This window comes from Lycorma delicatula, chromosome 3 (assembly GCF_047948215.1).
Source record: "Lycorma delicatula isolate Av1 chromosome 3, ASM4794821v1, whole genome shotgun sequence".
In the NCBI taxonomy this organism is placed as follows: Eukaryota; Metazoa; Arthropoda; class Insecta; order Hemiptera; family Fulgoridae; genus Lycorma; species Lycorma delicatula.
This window is the reverse complement of record NC_134457.1, coordinates 168224505-168244567: the sequence shown is the minus strand read 5'-3', so window position 1 is coordinate 168244567 and position 20063 is coordinate 168224505. Positions and strand designations below refer to the sequence as shown.

The 20063-nt window shown below is 27.9% G+C and overlaps 1 protein-coding gene across 3 annotated transcripts in view; it reads right to left on the bottom strand.

Annotated features, from left to right (window-relative positions):
- Ocrl (Oculocerebrorenal syndrome of Lowe) overlaps positions 1 to 20063 on the bottom strand; it is a 115652-nt gene that overhangs the window by 56476 nt on the left and 39113 nt on the right. For all 3 annotated transcript variants that reach the window (XM_075360974.1, XM_075360976.1, XM_075360975.1), the window contains exons 6-7: positions 4306 to 4445; positions 3440 to 3610 (exon numbers count right to left, since the gene is read on the bottom strand). In XM_075360974.1, the coding sequence (XP_075217089.1) occupies positions 3440 to 3610; positions 4306 to 4445 (311 nt within the window). The remainder of the gene's footprint in view (positions 1 to 3439; positions 3611 to 4305; positions 4446 to 20063) is intronic.

Below are 20063 nucleotides of genomic sequence, written 5' to 3'. Positions count from 1 at the left end.
ATAATGTTCTTTGGAGTTTTGAAAATTCATTAACAAAAAACTATTTCACTCATAAGAATAAAACAAGTACTATACGAAAGAGTACTTCAAATAGTTTTTTCCACATATACTAGGCAGTTAGTAAACCATTTGCTCGCTAGGTGTCGACATTAGAAAAAATGGCTGCCACGGGAAGCGAGAAGTCATTTTGTGTGTTAGAATTTCACTTGTCAAAGTCAGTAATTTCTGTGCAATGTGCGTTTCGGTTGAAATTTCATAAGGAGCCACCAAGTGACAATTCAATTCGTGCATGGCATATACAATTCAGTCAAACTGGTTGCTTGTGCAAGCAAAAATCAACTGGTCGTCCATCAACCTCAGAAGTCAATGTCGAACGTGTGCGTGCAAGTTTCATTCGCAGCCTGTCAAAATAGACTGTGGCTGCAGGCAGAGAATTAGGAATTCCGTAAACAACAGTGTGGAGAGTTCTCCATAAACGTTTATTATGCAAACCGTACCATCTTCAATTAATCCAGCGTCTTTCTGATGGAGATAAAACATGTAGGCTCAATTTGTGTTTACAGTTACAGGAAAAGAAGTCGTTAGATGAAGGTTTTGTAAACAAGATAATTTTCAGTGATGAAGCTACTTTCCATATTAGCGGCAAAGTAAACCATCATAACGTGCGAGTTTGGGGAACTGAAAACCCACACGCTTATGTGGAACACATTCAGGATTCTCCAAAAATAAATGTTTTTTGTGCGATTTCTCGTGAGGCAGTGTGTGGACCGTTCTTTTAAATGGAAACGACAGTAACCGTCATGATATAGCTGGATATGTTACAATTATGGCTTATGCCTCAGCTACTCAACGACTTCATTTTCCAGCAAGATGGTTGTCCTGCCCATTTTCATAATGAGGTTCGACAGTACCTTAACACAACATTACCTTGGCGCTGGATAGGACGTGCATCTGAAGAAGACAAACACATTATGCTGTGGCCACCAAGATTACCAGACCTCATGCCAAGTGATTTCTTATTCTGGGGTATGTGAAAGATAAGGTGTTTATCCTACCAATGCCGCACGATATCGCTGAGCTAAAGGATCGCATAATCAGGGCAATCAACTCTATCGAAAATGACATGTTAGAACGAGTTTGGCAAGAGCTAGACTTTCGTGTTGATGTGTGCCGTGTCACCAGAGGAGCACATATTGAATGTTTATAGATTTTAACAAAAACTGTTTGAGTCCCTGCATCACCTTGTACAACTTTCATTTAGGTAAGTGAAATACTTTTTTTGTACTGAATTTTTGTAACTCCTAAGAAAATTATAAAACGCCCTGTATAAGAAGTAACATTGTTACACCTATATTAAATAAAGACCCTGGTGTTGACTGACATTATATGTGCAAACTAAATGTGAAGAGCACAGAATATACATTTCCATAGTCTGAAGCTCCTTGAAGTTTTTTCTGGTTTTCTACTGAACTGATTTTAATGAATCTTATGAAAATAGAATTCATTATGAATATACTTATAAATAAACATATTTACACAAAAAATATTTACACTATTTTTCAAATACAAAAATAATAATAGTAATAATAAATTAAACCAAATAAGTAAACAAAAACGCCACTTAGGTAGAAAAAAAGAAATGAGTACAAAATGGATCAAGGAAAGAGCTGTGTAATTGTTTGGTGAAATAAAATAAGGAAGGATTACATCAATTGATTAACTACCAAAATTTAATAAAAGATCAACAGTAATTAAAAGTAAGAAAATGATTTTGAAGCATTGCTAATACCAGGAGTACATTAATTAACAGTTATTTAAATAAAGGAGAAAGATATTTAACATATCTCTATCTTCTTAATGAATACCGAATTGATGTAGAAATTGATCTGAAAATCCAAAGTATTGATGAGTTAGAAGTGGTGAGATGGCCCAATTACTTTAAATGAATTATTGAAACAAAAATAAGGCTTATCATTGTGGGAGAGTAAAAGAGGAGGAGTGCATATTTAGGACTGTAAGATCAGAAATATTGTGACAAAGGTAAGGATGCTTTTCTTGATAATTTAACATATTTTGCTGTGAGCAAAGTAAAGGTGTAAGTGTCTTACAGAAATACACAAGTTGATAATTGCAAAGTATCAAAAACAATGAACGTAAGTGGTTGAATACAAGAGTACAAAAGAAAGTAATGTAAGTTTGTATGTCCGTATGCAAGTTTTACATACGGACTTACAAGGATTTGAAAATAAAAACTGGCTTATAAAAAGAATATTAGAACCCTCTATTTCTTACTGCTGCAATGTATAAAATACAGAAAAGAGTATGATGATTAATTGGAGATGATAAAAAGAGCAATGCTATTTGTATTAAAGGAATAAATTAATGCTTTGATATCCGTAGCTAGAGAAGATCCAGTAATATTCATTGGAGAAAAGAAAAAGGTCACCTTGTTATGAAGGGGATTGATCTTTATAAACATAAGTAAATAAATAAATAAAAATTTAAACAATTGCAAATTTGAACTTTAAGTCTGGGTATATTTTTAATTCTTACTTTCAAATAACATACCACATAGTAGAAAGGATGTATATAGAAATTTTCATAATTTAATCATTGGGAAACTGTGAATTCATATAGAATCAATTTTGATAAAAAAAATTACATCAAAATGAAATCAAGGAAAACGACTGCAGGTGAACAAAAATGTTTATATGACATTAAAAAAAAACTGTATTGACTACCATATTAATAATATAAATGATTATCACAGAAAAACATGGAATAAGTTTTTATACTTTCTTACTCGGCTGATATAAAGCAAAAACTCTAAATACACAAATACATACAGAATTAAAAGTTTCAAAGAGTTAGAAAACTGATGTGAAGTATTTTTTTTTTAATATTACAGAATAAACAGAGCACTGAATAATAGAGAAAGAAGCTATGTAGAGGGAAATTAAATCCCCAAGTGAGCTCTCATACCAGAAGCTAGCGAGCTGATACATAACGCAACAGGTTAACATCGACTGTTACAGTATACACCAAAATATTTAGTTTATCAATTCCTTGGCATTAGTAAATACCAAAGAGAAGAGAGCTTTCACAATTTTTTTATGAAAAGAGAATAGGTGTACATCAAGTAGACAAGTAATACAGTAGGAGAAGGGGTTCATTTATATAAGAGTAAAGAGTACTGATCATTTTCCAGGCAAAGGAGGTATATCTAAGACCTGCATTCTAACCAATACATTTAATTAATTTGGAGACCAAATAGAAATTTCTGAGTATAACAGAGGACCAGAATGTCAAAAGCAACCAAAACTAGCAGGACGTGTCAGTTAACATAAATAAATAGGCAATAATAAAATATTAAGTACAGACATGGTAAAAGAAAATTATGAAAAAAACAATAATAAATAAAATAAATAAATCAGTTTACCTCCATTCATCTTCACGTGGTGTATCATTAAATAAAAACGCTTCTTTACTGAGATCAAGTTCTTGAAAACCAATAGCATAAATATCAGGAGGCTCGGGATCACACGCTAGCCATTCTGTTAAAGACCCAAGTGGTGGTTGACCATTGACATTCCAAGTAGCTATATAAACCCTGAGAGTCATTTACAAGAAAATTTAATCAATACATAAAATGTTTGTATTTTTAAATTAAAATAAAAGTAATTGAACAAATTACTAGATTATTCTACAATACTATTAATTTTACTGGATACAAAGTTAAAGAATGATTAATTAATGAACTGATTTGATAAAAAAAAGCTTACTGGCAGCTTTACTGGCAAAGTTTCCAAAAAAAAAAAAAAAAATTAGAAAATTGCTTTTTTTTGAGTTGCCAAATCCTGGTTTGAGAAACACTGTAAAGTATTATAGTCTGTAAAGTATTAGCACTACATTTGACTAGTGCAGTACACAGCACAAAAAAAAAGAAAGCTTCATTCAAGTGCAGTTTAATGTATTAATTAAAATAAAATTTGTTTTTGAAGATGGATAAATCTTCCTTCTTTATGTACATAGTTGTGGCTGAAATATGATTCAAGAAATACGAATTCAGCAGTTTATAAAGAAATTAGAAATGGCAATTTTCAAAACTCATTTGGAAAAGTTGGTGTTTATGAAAAATATTAACAAGACCAACAGACTTAATAAATTACAAAGAAAAAAAGAAAATATAAAAGTAACTGATTATGTAACACTAAGGAATGACAAACATTAAAATAAAAAAACAAAAGGATCTGGTCAAGTGGAAATAAAATAACACTAAAAGGTCCATAACAAATTATTTCTTACTTTAAAACTTGAGTAAATGTGTAATCATCTTCCTTCATTGCCATCTGATATCTTATAACACTTTCTCTAGCAGCTATTGGTGTTGTTCCCTTTGCTATACTCTGCCGAGGTACTGCAATTTCTGGGCTGTCCAGCAGCAACTAAAGAAAGAAAAATACCTATTTTCATTATTTGATGCCTTTCACTAATGTTTTCATATTAAGAATGTCTCATTAGCAATAAAAATGATTTTACATCATATTTCATAAATCATAAAAAAGGGAATGTATCCTATCTAAATCCTATTATTTATATTAATACCACTTAAAAACTTGATAAATCTTACTTTTGAGTTATTTTCTCTTTTCTATAATTTATTTTTTCCATAAAGAAACATACCTATTTGAAATTAATTTCAATAATTGCTACTGCTAATTACTGTTATTAAAGTTGGTTTTAATAGTAAACAAGAAAAATAAACTTATTGTAGGTTTAAATAAAATTACACCAGGCTAATTAAAAAGTACTAAAGAAAAGATATGTTGATGTCTATAATAATGAGGCCAAAAGAAAAACGTTATTTTGTTTTAAACAAACTGTAAAAAAGTTGACAACAAAATTGTAATACTTTCCTGGGATTGGTTATTTATCTAAATAGAGGAAAAACAATTAATGATAAATAAAAAAATTCCTAAAATTTATTTTTTGGGGTAAGGGATGACGTTTTATTGTGAAATTATATTATATGTTTAAAAAATTTAAAAAAATCAGTATTTTTTTATGTTCTCCCAACTTCAAAATCAACTTCCAAGAAAATATTTTATTTTATCTAAAATTACTGTACTAAATGGAAAAAACTAAAAAAAATTTCACTGAAAAATTTACAACCAATAAAAAGTTACCTAAGGTTTTTAGGTAAATTTTACATTTTTTTGGTCAAATAGACCAAAAAAGAACAATATTTTTAACTCTGATCAGCTCTGCCACCCACAACATTGTCCCCAAAGTAATTTTTTTTTGGAGTTACTTATACTACTACTACTATGCATAGGAAAAAAATTTGGTTAAAAATATACAATAAATAATGATATTATTTCTTCTTTATTTTTTTTTTTTTGAAGGGGAAAATTTGAAACAAAATTACTTTTAAAATGGAAAGATCAGCATGCACACATGTACTAATATAAATATAGCTTAATACAAAGTGGGGTTATGAACATTACCCCCAATTTTTTTTTTTTTGTGTGTGGGGTCCCTGGATCATGAAATATTGAGGCAAAAACATCTCAATTTTTAAAAAAAAACCCAATTTTTTCTCAAAAACTACCCCATTTTTTTTTACTGATTACCATACTTCCTTCTTGAAGCATAGCTCTAGAGCTATGATGCAATGAAAGTAAAAAAAAGAAGCTGCTAAGCCACCAATTCTAATATAGCAACTGCAACATCTGCCAAAATAAATCAAGAATGTGATCCTAAAAGAAACATATACAAATGTATATACAAAATTTTGACAGTAAATACTTTATTTTTTAATAATTTCAACTACATAATTAATAACACTAAAATCAGACAAGATGTATTAACAGATCAGATTATATTTTTTTCATTTCTTAATTTTCTAATATTATGGGAGGAAAAGTTTATATAAGCCAAAAATAGAATAAAAAAGGCAGACACTACAATTTACATTTCAGTGAATCTTATGTCAGATTTTACAATAAAAAGTCAACAATTTTAAGGCTTACATGTAGTTTATTCTCATGTAGTCTATTCTGTAGTTAACTTTTTAGTTTCAATGCACTTTCCTAAAGTATGTCTACAGAAACAATAATTAAAGACCGTTACTGTCACATAAGAAAAAAATTAATTAAGTAAATAAAGAAAAAGAACTGGATGTATAATAAAATGAATGAAACAAATATTAACAGCAAATATTAGATAGAATAAACCATTAATCCCTTTACCACAAATACTAAGATAAAACTTAGTAAAACAAAAATGTTAACTTTAAAGGATAATCACAATTAAAAATGTACACATTACAAAACATATAGTATTTATCATTATATTAAAATAGAGTAAATAAATTATTAGGTATGAGTACAATCTTAAAAACAAAACACATAATAATCATTTAAATTCATAACAATGTTACAGGCAATATTTTACTAAGACTAAAATAGTGGTATATGACAGAGCTTACTGATTTCTTGAAATGAATTTAACAAAAACTTAAATGTTTAAAAAAATCAAAATATATATATTAAAAGCAAAAAAAAATTCACGACAAACAACCAAAGTACAGAATCAAATAAGACTTCTTACCTTATCTTATTATTTTTCTTTTTTCATTTATACACCAATTGCACTTTTGGGGAATTCCTCATCAGTTGGTTAAAATTAAAATTTTTTAAAAACGTTCGAAATCACACATTAAATATTGTTACACATATAATATATATATATATGCAGTCAAACAATTAAAAACGTAAAAAATCACAAATTTAAAAATTCCTTAACTTATACATGTTTGTGGCTAGCCATTAAATATAACACTACATTAATATAACATAAATTCTACCTGACATTGAAAAAGTGCTGCTATCTATAGCAGCTTTGATAAGAGAATCATTATCAAACTGCCTGCAGATTGATCAAGCTAAATTTCCATTTGTATTTGTATACATTGTATTTTTCTAAAATGTCCAATTTTTTATTATTATCATTTTCTTTTTTGATTTCAATTATTTTCAAATTAGATTGTAAGTCAGTGAAGGAATGTTTATTTACTAAGATGGTTGGCAACATTAGAAAATCCTACTTTTATCATTTTTATAATATCTACAATGTTCTGAAAATCTTGCTTTAAATGATCTATTAGCTTTCCCAACATAAATTTTATCATAGTCATTGCATATTATTTTATAGATGCTATGTAAACTATTAATATCATAATTATCATTATGGTTTCTTATTATATGATTCACTTATACGTGTTTTATATTTTTCAGCATTATAAACATTAATTAAATTTTTAATAGTACTATTAATGTAAGAGTATTTTATATAGATATTGTCAATGTTGCTGTGTATATTATTTATAGGTTTCAATATTGTAACGTTACTAGATTAAAATTTTTGTTTTCTATAAATATTATCAATTAATGAGGTGTTATATCCATTTTTTATTGCAATACTTTTTATATTTATTTCTGTATCTAATTAAGTTTTTCAATATTATCAGATGATTATCAAATTCTTGTAAATAAATTTCAGACGTAACGGCTGATAATGGAAACCCCATCAGTAAAGTATTCTCTTGTGTATAATATGTTATTATTAAATTCAAAATTATTCTGTTGCCATATATTTCTAATAATGGTAATAATAATAATATCAGTAAATTTTGGGTCCTCATTATTTTTTATTATACAAATGGTGTGATCTATAGAAATATTAGGGTGCATGTTGGTTAGGTTATAACTTATCATTCAAGTATTTTCATTTATTGTTACATTTTTTAATTTGTTAACCATATCATACACATTGTTTATATTATATTTATATGGTACATCAATTTTAGATCAAAGTATTTTATCAATTATTTTGGTAATAAAGTAACACAGTACAGATTTAAAGTTAATTAACAGATGCATTTGGCTACCTTGCTCAAGTATTTTAGGAAGACCAGTAAGTTTAGAGGCAAATGGTTTAAATGAATATAACATAGTGTGATACTTCAATTATCATAATCAAAAATTGCTTTTATATTTTGTAATTAAAGTTTTTATAATCATTCAACATTTTTAGTTGGGTCTTTTATTTGTTTAAAATTATTATCAATTATGTACTTTTCCTTTAAATTATTATATTCTCCAATTAATGTAGTGACTGGCGTATCTGTTATATCTGATTTTAGTATAATACAGTTATTCTCCTTAAATTTATCTTTTAAATTATTAATTGCTCTCTTATAAAAAAGTTGTTTCTAATATATATATATATTTTTAATTTTATGGATATTATTAACAATAATATTACGTAGTTTTTCTTTATTTTTATGAATTTGGTCGATTTTATTAATATTCAACTCAGAATTAATAGCAATACTTTTGATAATTTTACTCTTATTAATATCTGATAAATTAAATTTATAAACATTAGCATATTAACACGTTTCATTATCATTAAAATCAATATTCATTAGATTTACAAGGTCATTATAATCACATTTATAATAATTTTATCAAACATGGCTTGTTGATTATATAATTAATAATTAAAGAAATAATTAAGAATTAAAGAATTGTTGGTAAGTGGGTTCTTTAATAACTAATTATATAATAAAATTTACTTAAAATTTCATGTGTAGTCACTAGATTTAAATTAAATAGTTTTTCTATAGCCTACACTTTCTATGAAAATTATTATTATAAAACTTTTTATTTCTTTTATTAATATTTTCTATTTTAATTAATCACCTAATTTTTTTAATTTGAGATAATCTTAATCTGTACTTAATATATATTAATTCTGATCAAATTCACCATATAATCAAACATAATATTTCCCAAAATTTTTAATAAATAAAGATGTGTATAACCTTGTTTTATTTCTTGATTTATTCTAAATATTTCTGCAAAAATTTTGTTTTGACTAAATGTTTATTATACTGATTATTGTTTATTTTTATTTGGCATACTTAGTGTTATATTTAACTTTAAACACGTTTTATTGAAATTTATCAAATCTATAACATTATACAGTTTAATAAGTAATTTGTAAAAGTAAAAGAACATTTTGGCCTGGTCGTATAATTAATTTAGTAAAATCAGTTCTTTTATTGTTCATATGTACTAATTTATTAAAAGCAAAAACAAAATTCAGCATAAGCCAACAATATTTTTTATTTTTTCATTTATACTAATAACACTATCAAGGAATTCCTCATCAGTTGGTTGATGATAGCGAAAGAACTATTGGTGTATAAATGAAAAAATAAAAATAACAAAGTAAGGTAATAAATCTAATTTGATTCTGTACTACGGTAGTTTGTGCTGAATTTTGTTTTTGCTTTTTATCAATTATGAATGTCGACCAGGCAAAAATGTCCTTTTACTTTTACAAATTACACATTATCCTGTATAATGTTATACATTTGATAAATTTCAATAAACCATGTTTAAAGTTAAATATAACACCTAAGTATGCCAGAATAAAAATAAAAAATTCCCAATATAATGAAAATTTAACCACTAACAAAATTTTTGCAGAAAGATTTAGAATAAAATAAGAAATAAAACAAGGTTATTATAAGAAAAACTGTATAATTATTGAAATTTACAATACACATCTTTATTTATTAAAAAGTTTGGGAAATGTTATATTTGATTATATAGTTAATTTGATTAGAATTAATATTTATATATATTTTATATATAAATAAATAATTTTATATTATAAATAAATAATAGATATAAATATAGATTAAAATTACTCCAAGTTAACAAAATTGGTGATTTGTTTAAAATAGAAAATAATAATAATAATAATAATAATAGAAATAACATTTTTTATAAAAAGTGTAATGTTAGGGATGTAGAAAAAAAAACTTAAATCTATTGACTATACATAAATTTCAAGTAAATGTGATAATAATGACCTTGTAAATCTAATGAATGTTGATTTTTATGATAATGAAAAGTTAATAATTGCTAATGTTTTCAAATTTAATTTACCAGGTTACAAGAGTAACAATAATAATGTTACAAGAGTAACATTATTAAAAATACTGCTATTGATTCTGAATTGAATATTAATAAGATCAACCATACTGATAGAGATAAAGAAGGACTATGTAATACTATTGTTAATACCTACAAAATTAAAAATATATATAAATAAATTTCCTGAACATGGTTCTGCTGGTATATTTTAATAAAATAATAAGTAATATATCCACCTTACCAGCAAATAAATGTCAAGTCTTAGAGATCTTTCGGTTTTTTCAAACCATCATCAGGAATTCAAATATTATAATTACGTCAAAAGTTAAAATACATATACAGTCATGACTGTTTGCATGTTAAAAGTATACTCAAACATTATATAAGAGTATACTGTTAACATGCAGTCATGACTGTATACACATTTTAACTTTTGGCTTAATTAACTTTTGACTTAATTATAAAATTTTAAATCCTGATGATGGTTTGAAAAACCGAAAGATCTTGAGGACAACAATATTTGCTGGTAAGGTAGATATATTACTTATTAATTACTTTTAATTATTTTATATACGTATATAAAAAAGAAACCACTTTTTAATAAGAGAACAATTTATAATTTAAAAGATAAATTTAAGGAGAATAGCTGTATTACACTAAAATCAGATAAAACACATACGCTGCTCATTATGTTAATTGAAGAATATAATAATTTAATGGTAAAGTATATAATTGATAATAATTTTAAATAAATAAAAGATCCAATTAATAGATTTTTAAAGATTACATAATGTTTAATTACAAAATATAAAGCAATTTTTGATAATATGATAATAAATTGAGGTACCATACTAGATTATATCCATTTAAACCATTTGTCCCTCAACTTACCGCTCTTCCTAAAATACATAAGCAAGGTAACTCAATGCATCTGTTAATTAACTTTAAATCTGCACCGTGATATTTTATTACCAAAATAATTGATAAGATACTTAGATCTAAAATTGATTTATCAAATAAATGTAATATAAAAAATGAGTATGATTTGGTTAAAAAATTTAACAATACAACAAAATACTAGAATGATTAGTTATAACCACATGTACCCCCGTATTGCTACAGATCACAATTTGTATAATAAAAGACAAATTAAAAAATAATGAGAACCCAAAATTCATCGATATTATTACCATTATTAGAAATATATACCAATAAAATTATTTTGAATATAACATATATTATACCAAGAGAATATTTTACTGATGGGGTTTCCATTATCGGCCCCGTTATGTCCGAAATTTATTTGCAAGAATTCAAAATAAAATAGTTTATGCTATGATAATTTATTCTTGGTCATGATTATTCAACTTTCCTGAGCCAACTAGGCCCAGTCCACTATAAAGATTTGCCAATGATTTGAGATGGCGTTAATCCTCTAGATATTACACCTGCTGGATTATCTCCTGAGCTCACATGCTGCCATTGATATTTACTCATAAGCTCATGTATTTCGTATACTCTATTTGAAACGAATGGTTTCCAAAGTGAAGACGAGGAATTAATCCACGAAAGCACAACAGTTGAATCTGTCCAAAGCACATATTTAAAGAAATTGATCTGAAGCACGAACACAACCTTTTTGAAATAATCTAGATAAGAGAAGAGCACCGCATAATTCTAATCTGGGTATGGAGATGCGTTTAATTGGAGCAACTCTTGAATTTGAACACAGCAGTTTGACAGAAATGTTCTTGTGTTTTGTTACTGATCTTACATAAATGCATGTACTATAAGCTAATTCAGACGAATCACAAACTCCATATAGCTGAATATCGCTGACGTCCTCTCCAACCACTGTTCTTTGAATCTTCAATGAATGTAACATAGGCATTTCTTGGGAAAATCTGATCCAGGAATCTGCTATGCTGTCAGGCAGTGATTCATCCCAGTCCACCATAAGCTCCCACAATCATTGAAGAAATAACTTGCCCTTAAGAATTACAGCCCCTAGTAATCCAAGTGGATAAAAAATGCAGGCAATGTTAGACAGGATTTTTCTCTTTGAAACTGGTTGCTGAATATCGGATATCTTTATTAAAAATAAGAAATTATCGAATGAACCCTCCCAGGTAACACTTAAAGTCCTAATAGAAGAGTTGTCTGAATGAAGAGTATAATTTGAATGATGATATTTATCTGGTATATTTTTAAGAACTGACACATTGTTTGAACACCATTTCCTGAACTCAAACCCACCACAACATAACATACTAATAATTTCCTTTTGTAAGCTGATTAATGCTTGCAAGTCATCCAATCCTGTTAATAGATCGTCCACGTAAAAATCTGATTGTGTAACACGTGACGCCAGTGGATATCTTGATTCTTCTTCTATGGTTAATTGTCCAAATATGCTGATGCTGTATCATAAGTCACAGTTGTTAAACAATAAGATCTAAGTTCTTGCTCAAGTGAATATCTCCATACTATTCTCTGTAGATTGACATCAGCATCATCCACCTTTATCATTCTGTACATTTTTTCTATGTCCGCTTTAATGACATATTTATGCTTCCTAAATCTAAGAAGAATATTGACTAAGTCATCTTGCTCAACTGGACTAACTTTCTGAATATCATTTAATGAAACACCATTCGAAGATTTACTTGAACTATCGAATACCCCAGATAATTTAGTTGTGCTGGCTTCATTAATTACACAATGATGGGGAAGATAATAAATATTGCCTTCATTGATTAGAGCGGTATCCTCAGGTATTGGAGTCATGTGACCAAGGTCTTCATACTCTTTCGTGAATGCTACATATTTCTCCTTTAAGGTTGGATCTTGAAAAAGCTTCTTTTCTTGATGTTTGAATCGTCAAATTCCTATATTCTTGGAATCACCTAACTGTTCATTCTTCAACGGCAACCTGATGACAAAACAACCATTTGAGTCTTGTAATTTTCCAGGAAATGGTTTTCCACTTCATTTTGTTGTATAAAGGTTTTCGTTGGTGCGTCAATGTTCTCAATCTTCCAGAAATTTTGCAATTGATGATCTATTTTCTCCATCACTGTGAGGTTACAGACTAAATTCCCTGAGTTTGGAATATTTGATTGAAATTTACTGGACACTATCCATCTGAATACAGTATTTTGAAGTGTTGGTAGTGAATCTGCAAATTTTATTTTGCCCTGTCGCAAAATATCAAAAAATAGTTCTGCACCAAGTAACATGTCAATATGATTCGGCTTCCAAAATTCAGGATCTGCTAATTACAGTATTAGATAAGTTTTGGGTGATTGTTGGCTCACACAATCCACATTTGCAGAAAAAGCATTGAACCGAGAAACTATTGTACATTGGATAAAATGAGTAGCTATTGTTGAAGATTGATTTACACCATTTATTTCAGAAGTAATTGCATGCTTCTTTAATTTTAGCAAACGAGCAGGCCTTCACTGACAAAATTTGATTGGGAACCACTGCCGAGTAAAATTCTTAATAAATGTGAAATCCCAAGATTATCTTATACTGAAATTACTGCTGTAGACAATACAACGGAAATGTTCATTTTAATGGATGCTGATGTGACAAATTGCTGAATCTGACCCTTATTAGCTGTACCAGTATTAATTTTATTATTATCTGTATAGTGCAACAAGGTGTTATGCTTTTTATTGCATATTTTACACGAACTTGGTTTACATTCTTGTGTCTTGTGACCTGAACTTAAACAGTTAAAACATAAGGAAAGCATTTTGACCTCTTTCTCACATTCAAAAACAGAAAGCGATTACTTGTCACAAAAATAAAGTTTATGTGGTTTATTACATAAAGAACATTTTTTAATTGATAAATGATAATTTGATGAAACAGCATTAGGCTTATTTGAAAATTTAGTATTATTTTGGGGTTTTTTTGCTAAAGATGAATCAAATTGTTGCGGCTTATTGTTTTCTACTGATTCTAACACTTGACACTTATGCTGCAAGAATTGCTCTTACTTGGACATAGTAGGCAATTTATTAGCATCTAATTTTTTTTCCCACTCACATAGTGTAAAAAGATCTAACTTTGAAGTAACCAAATGAATTAGTAAAGTATCCCATTGGTCGGTTGGCTGACCTAAACTATGCAAAACAAGGATGTGTTTTAATGTAGTATCCAAAAGATATCTTAAAGAAATTGAGCTAATTTTATCTATTTTTTGAAGATTAAATAATGCATTGACGTGTTTGTTGATTAAGTATTCTTTGTTGCCATATCTACCATCACAAAGTAATTTCCAAGGTGCCTTATAATTTTCACCTGAACTTTCTAACTATTCAATAATTTTAGCTGCTTCACCCTTTAAGCAACATTTTAAATAATGAAATTTATGGATGTTTGGCATGCTTTGTTTTGAATCAATAATTGATGTAAATGTATCGTGAAATGATAGCCATCGCTCATAATCACCACTATAGCTTGGCAATTGGATATCAGGGAGTTTAACTGAGATACATGGCTGTATTGCAGATTTGCCATCACATTCTTTAACATAGCCGTTATTACCATGAGCCTAATCTTTCACACTTCAGGTTAAGTCAAAATAGTCTGACTCGAATTTATCTCTTTCTAATAATTGTTTTGAGGATTTATCAATACACTCTATTTCTGTTTGAATTTTTTCAAACTCTGGCCAACATGCTTCAATTTTTTCTAATCTAAGCTTTAATTGTGTGACCTCTTCTGGTCTTGAAATAGCATTGAAATAATTTTTAAATCTAGTTAACTTTGATTTTATTATACCACGCTGTTTTACTAATATTTTTATTTCTTCTATTTTAAATTAATATGGAATAGGAAACTTGAATAAGAATAATAAAAATAAAAATGCGAATATGAAAAAATACTTCAGGTCAACTTAACTAACATTAACGTATTATAATAACATAGATATTCTTGTTTTTGATAATAATAATCTTGCATAGATTATTCTTGTATTTGATAATAGAGCAAAAATTACATTGCGACATGTAAAAAAATAAATGATTAAAATAAAACTCTAGACGAATATTATTATACACAAAGACGAATAAATAAGTTGAAGGTTATTATCACTTACGTAATTAAATAACAATAATTAGGGCATATTGGCGTACGCTGAATAATAATTATATATAGATAGCTACTAATCTTAGTTGCCTTATTACGGCTTATCTTTAAACTGAAGTGCTGCGGAATGGAATGCGTGAATCACGGATGATGTCATCAGCTACGCAACCAACACAGAAGACTTGCACTAGTCGATCAATTTAATAGCATATATGAAGAAACGAACCCAATAACAATTATGAAGAATTCATAATAAATAACACATAAATTAACACGCAGCCAAATAAAAACCAATGTTTGTAACGGTTTTTAACATTAGTTAGCACATAAAATAAACACAGTAATTTATGCACAGTTTTAATATAAAAATATGGGCCCAATAATATTACCAATACCGGACTGATGATCACAAAATATCCGACCCGGAGGACTACAATGTTGTTGATATGTGGATTATCAACAACCTCTCTGGTAACTCAAAAAATTGCACACTTGGTTTTAAATAAAGAAAGTTTAATGAACGCAATTATAAAATAAACAAATAGTAAAAAATGGACTGTATCACATGCAACGATATACAATAACACAACAATATGCAATATAATAAGAAGCTGAGTGCCACAACGACACACCTACATTTGAGAGGCAAAAAACTCACACACTAATACTGAAAAGACATGCACAGCTAGTCATCCCTACCACCGCCACTCCAGCAGCGCGCTGCCTTCATATTGGTAGAGGGTGAATCAGGTAAGACTAAACAACAATACTCTTACATTAATAATATTATTTAAAATTTAATTAATGTTTATAATGATGAAAAATATAAATCAGCATATAAGCCAAACAATCATACAAGACATTAAAAAGGCAAAATGATAATTATAATATTATTAGTTTATTTGGCATCTATAAAATAATATGCAATGACTGTGATAAAATTTATATTGGGAAAAATAATAGATCATTTAGAGCCAAATTCGCAAAACATTTTTGATATTATAAAAATAATAAAGTAGGATTTTCTAATGTTGCCGACCATCTAATAGTGAATAAACATTCCATCACTGACTTAAAAACTAATTTGAAAATAATTGAAATTACAACAGAAAATTATAATAATAGTAATAATAAAAAAATGGATATTTCAGAAAAATGCCATATATACAAATGGAAATTCAGATTAATCAATCTGCAGAGTTTGATAATGATTCTCTTATCAAAGCTGCTTTAGATAGCAACAGTTTTGTCAATATCAGGTACAATTTATATTATATTAATTCAGTGTAATATTTATTGGCAAGCCACAAACATATAAAAGTTAAGGAATTTTTAATTTTTTAAAATGACTGCATATATATGTTATATATATATATATATATATAAAAAATATTTTAATGCGTCATTTTGAGCTTTTACAAGTTTTAATAAAAAATTTTAATTTTAACAAACTGATGATGAATTTCACAAAAGCCCTATCGCTGTGTAAATGAAAAAAGAAAAATAATAAAATAAGGTAAGAAATCTTATTTGACTCTGTATTGTGGTTGCTTGTTTGTGCTGAATCTTGTTTTTGTTTTTTATCAATTAGTACAGAGGAAGAAATGGACAATAAAAAATTGATTTTACTAAATTAATATTATATATATATATATATATATATGAAAAAAAATTAATTTTAAATATCATTTAAGATCAATTGATCAAATTGGTGAAAATTTCTCTTCATGTTCTTCTAACCATATAAATGAACACTACAAAAGATTTTTTTGAAATTCTGAATATAACGGCTTAAAGTGAAGTAACAATGAAATTTACTATTTTTTTAATTTCTCTGTAACAAATTAAGATGTCAACTTGATTATTGGTGTGTGTAGGCTTCATGCGAATATCTAAAAAAAAATGTCTAGATTATTTAAATTTGATCTTGAAACAGGAGAAAAGTAAAAGGTTTTCAAACAATTATTAAAAATTTTCCCCATTTCAGATTATGCTGAACGAGATATTCTCTTGATTTGGACTTGCAAATACTCTTTAGATAAATATCTAAAAACAATTTTATGGTTTTTTGAATTTTAATATTTTTAAAAATATTTATGTATTATTTTTTAATACATAAATTATTTTTACATTTTTGTATTTTTATGTTATCACTATTGAATCAATCTAAATTAATATATTTTAAAATTTTTACAAAAAAAAAAATACAACTATGGTTATTAAAATTGAATATGCTTTACAATTTTTTTACTTAAGCTTTATTGGCTAGCATTGGCTTATAGCCAAAGCACGTATAGTAGCTGGAACGAAAGCACTATGAGATAGTGATAGAAAAACAAATAAGCTTTAAAAAAAGAAAATTTGTCCTGAAAAGCTGCTGGAAATTCAAAAACATCAAGAAAATGTGAAAACAAGAAAGAAGCTTGTCAGAGATTCACCAAGGTAACTCAATATTAAACATTACTGGCATCAGAGACAAGTTTGAAAAAATGGAATTGTTCATGATATCCATAAGCAACATTCTGAAAATCCACTGACACTCACCACAGCAGCAAGAAAAGAATAACTCCTGGAAACCCTTCTCTAATCCCCAAAGAAATATGTATGACAAAAAAAGCAATGAGACAGGAATCCCAAAATCAAGTGTCAATTGCATTCTGAAGTGATTCCATTGGAAAAGTTACATTCCAACAATAACTCATGCTTTCAAAAAGATGATCCTGACTGGAGAGTTGAATTTTGTGAATCATACCTGAAAAAAATATGTGGTTTGTTTCCAAACAAAATTGTATGGAGCAATGAGGCCATCTTTGAGTTAAATGATTTAATCTGTACAATTATTAAGGGATACAGTATGTGAGAAAAATCAGCAGTGAGCATTCTAGGAACATTCTCTTTTGACAAAACTGTCACTGCGACGTTTACGTTCACTTGCTGCAGGAATCTGTCAATCCATGTATTGAAGAGATGTTTGGTAATGAAATCAATTACTTTCAGCAAGATAGAGCATCTTCCAACGATCATTGTTAAATAAGGACCTAACTCAATGTAATTTATGTAACACAAGAATTAAAAGGAGAAAGTAGCATCGGATTTTCATGCATCATCCTCATATGATGGAATTTTTTTATATGGGTAAACTTCAAAGAGAAGGTTTACAATTCAAGAACCAACAACAGTCAATGAGTTGAAAGACAAAATTGAAAGAAAATGTCTTGCAATTCCAATAAAATGATTCGTAACATTTGCAAATTTACTGGTCTGTGATATCATCTATCTGAAAAATGATTAATTTGAACATTTACAAAGGAGCAAGAAGACAAGATTTATTTTATTTTATTAAAAGTAATTAAACTAATATAAGTTTAATATTTAAATTAATAAACCCAGCAACTAATATAATCATTCAAAAAGCGTGAACATTTTTCAGGGACTACTGTATAGCAATGTAATAAAGATTTTAAAAAGTTAGCAAAATCTATCTTATTTCTTTCTAAACAGACTCTTTAAAAGAGCTCAGGTCTAAGACTGGAAAAAAATGAATTTTCTGACTCATCAGGAGGTAAGAAATGAAAGCAATGAATGTAAGCTTTATGTATGACGTTTGCTCTTTTTTCAAAATCAATAAGTTTTACTTTTGAACATTGTTAAATTTTCCTAGATCAATTGTCATCTCATTTATTTGTCATTAAAAAAGTTAAAACTAAAGAAGAATGTTTTTGATAATTTTTCAAACAACAAACTGTCCTAAGACATATTTAAAATGTTAAATTTCAAAGTTAATTTAAAATTATATTCAAGATGATAAATAAATAATTCAAACATATATTTTTTTGTAATAAATATAGTAGTAATAGTAATATTTGTTCATGGTAATAAATTTAGGTTCAGTTTGAATAATAATAATAATTATATACATCTCTTTGAAAATATAGAGTTATTCATAATTAGTATCAAAGTTTTAAAGCTATGTAATATTTCTCAAGTTTCATGTTCACTGATTAATTGTATATGAAATGAAAGAGCTGTCAAAAGATGGTGCAGATTATTTAATTAATATAATCTTGCAATTATAATTATTTTTATTGTAATTGTAAATATATTCATATGTATAACATTAGCCAATGAATCGTCAGGAGCCGAGTAAAATGTAAAGAGCCGAATGCATCTGTAAGAAGCTGTGTGAACTATGTGGAACCGCTGAATCATCAGGAGTTGAATGTGAATCCAACCGAAGCTGAAGGTCTTTAAATTTTAAAAGTCCTAATTTAAATGAAAATTAATGTATCTCATTAACAGTGAATATTAAACAACATGAATAGTACCTAAGCCTATACAGAGCAACTCAATCAGTTTTAGCTGTGCACAAGTTCATAAATTGTTTCCTTCACCTTTAACTTGAAAGTACTAGTAGCAAAGAAAGCACTAGTACCTTCCAACAGAAAGAATTCTGTGTTTTGCAGTTTGCAAAATGTGAATTTGCAATTACCATTCAACATGCGTTCTGTTTGAAGTTCTTTTGTGACCCCCCGAGCAATAATAACATTCGTAGATGGTATAAATAATTTGAAACCACTGGCTGTATTTGTAAGGGGAAGAGTACAGGATAACTGAGTATGTCTGAAGACAATGTTGAACGAGTAAGATAATCTTTTGTGCACAGTCCTATAAAATCTTTCCTCAACTGCAATATGATCCAAAGAACTTTATTTGGCAACAAGATGGTATGCCTCATCCACTGGCATTACGTGATTCGTTGAATGAAATTCTCCCCGACTGTTAAATTGGTTTCCGGGAACCAGATGATAGGGTTTGTTTGCTGTGGCCTCAACATTCACCTAATCTGAATCCTTGTGATTGTTTTTTCTTTGGGGGTTTATAAAGGATCATGTACGTGCCACCATTACTAGCTGACCTTCCTGACTTAAAACACTGATTGAAGCAGCT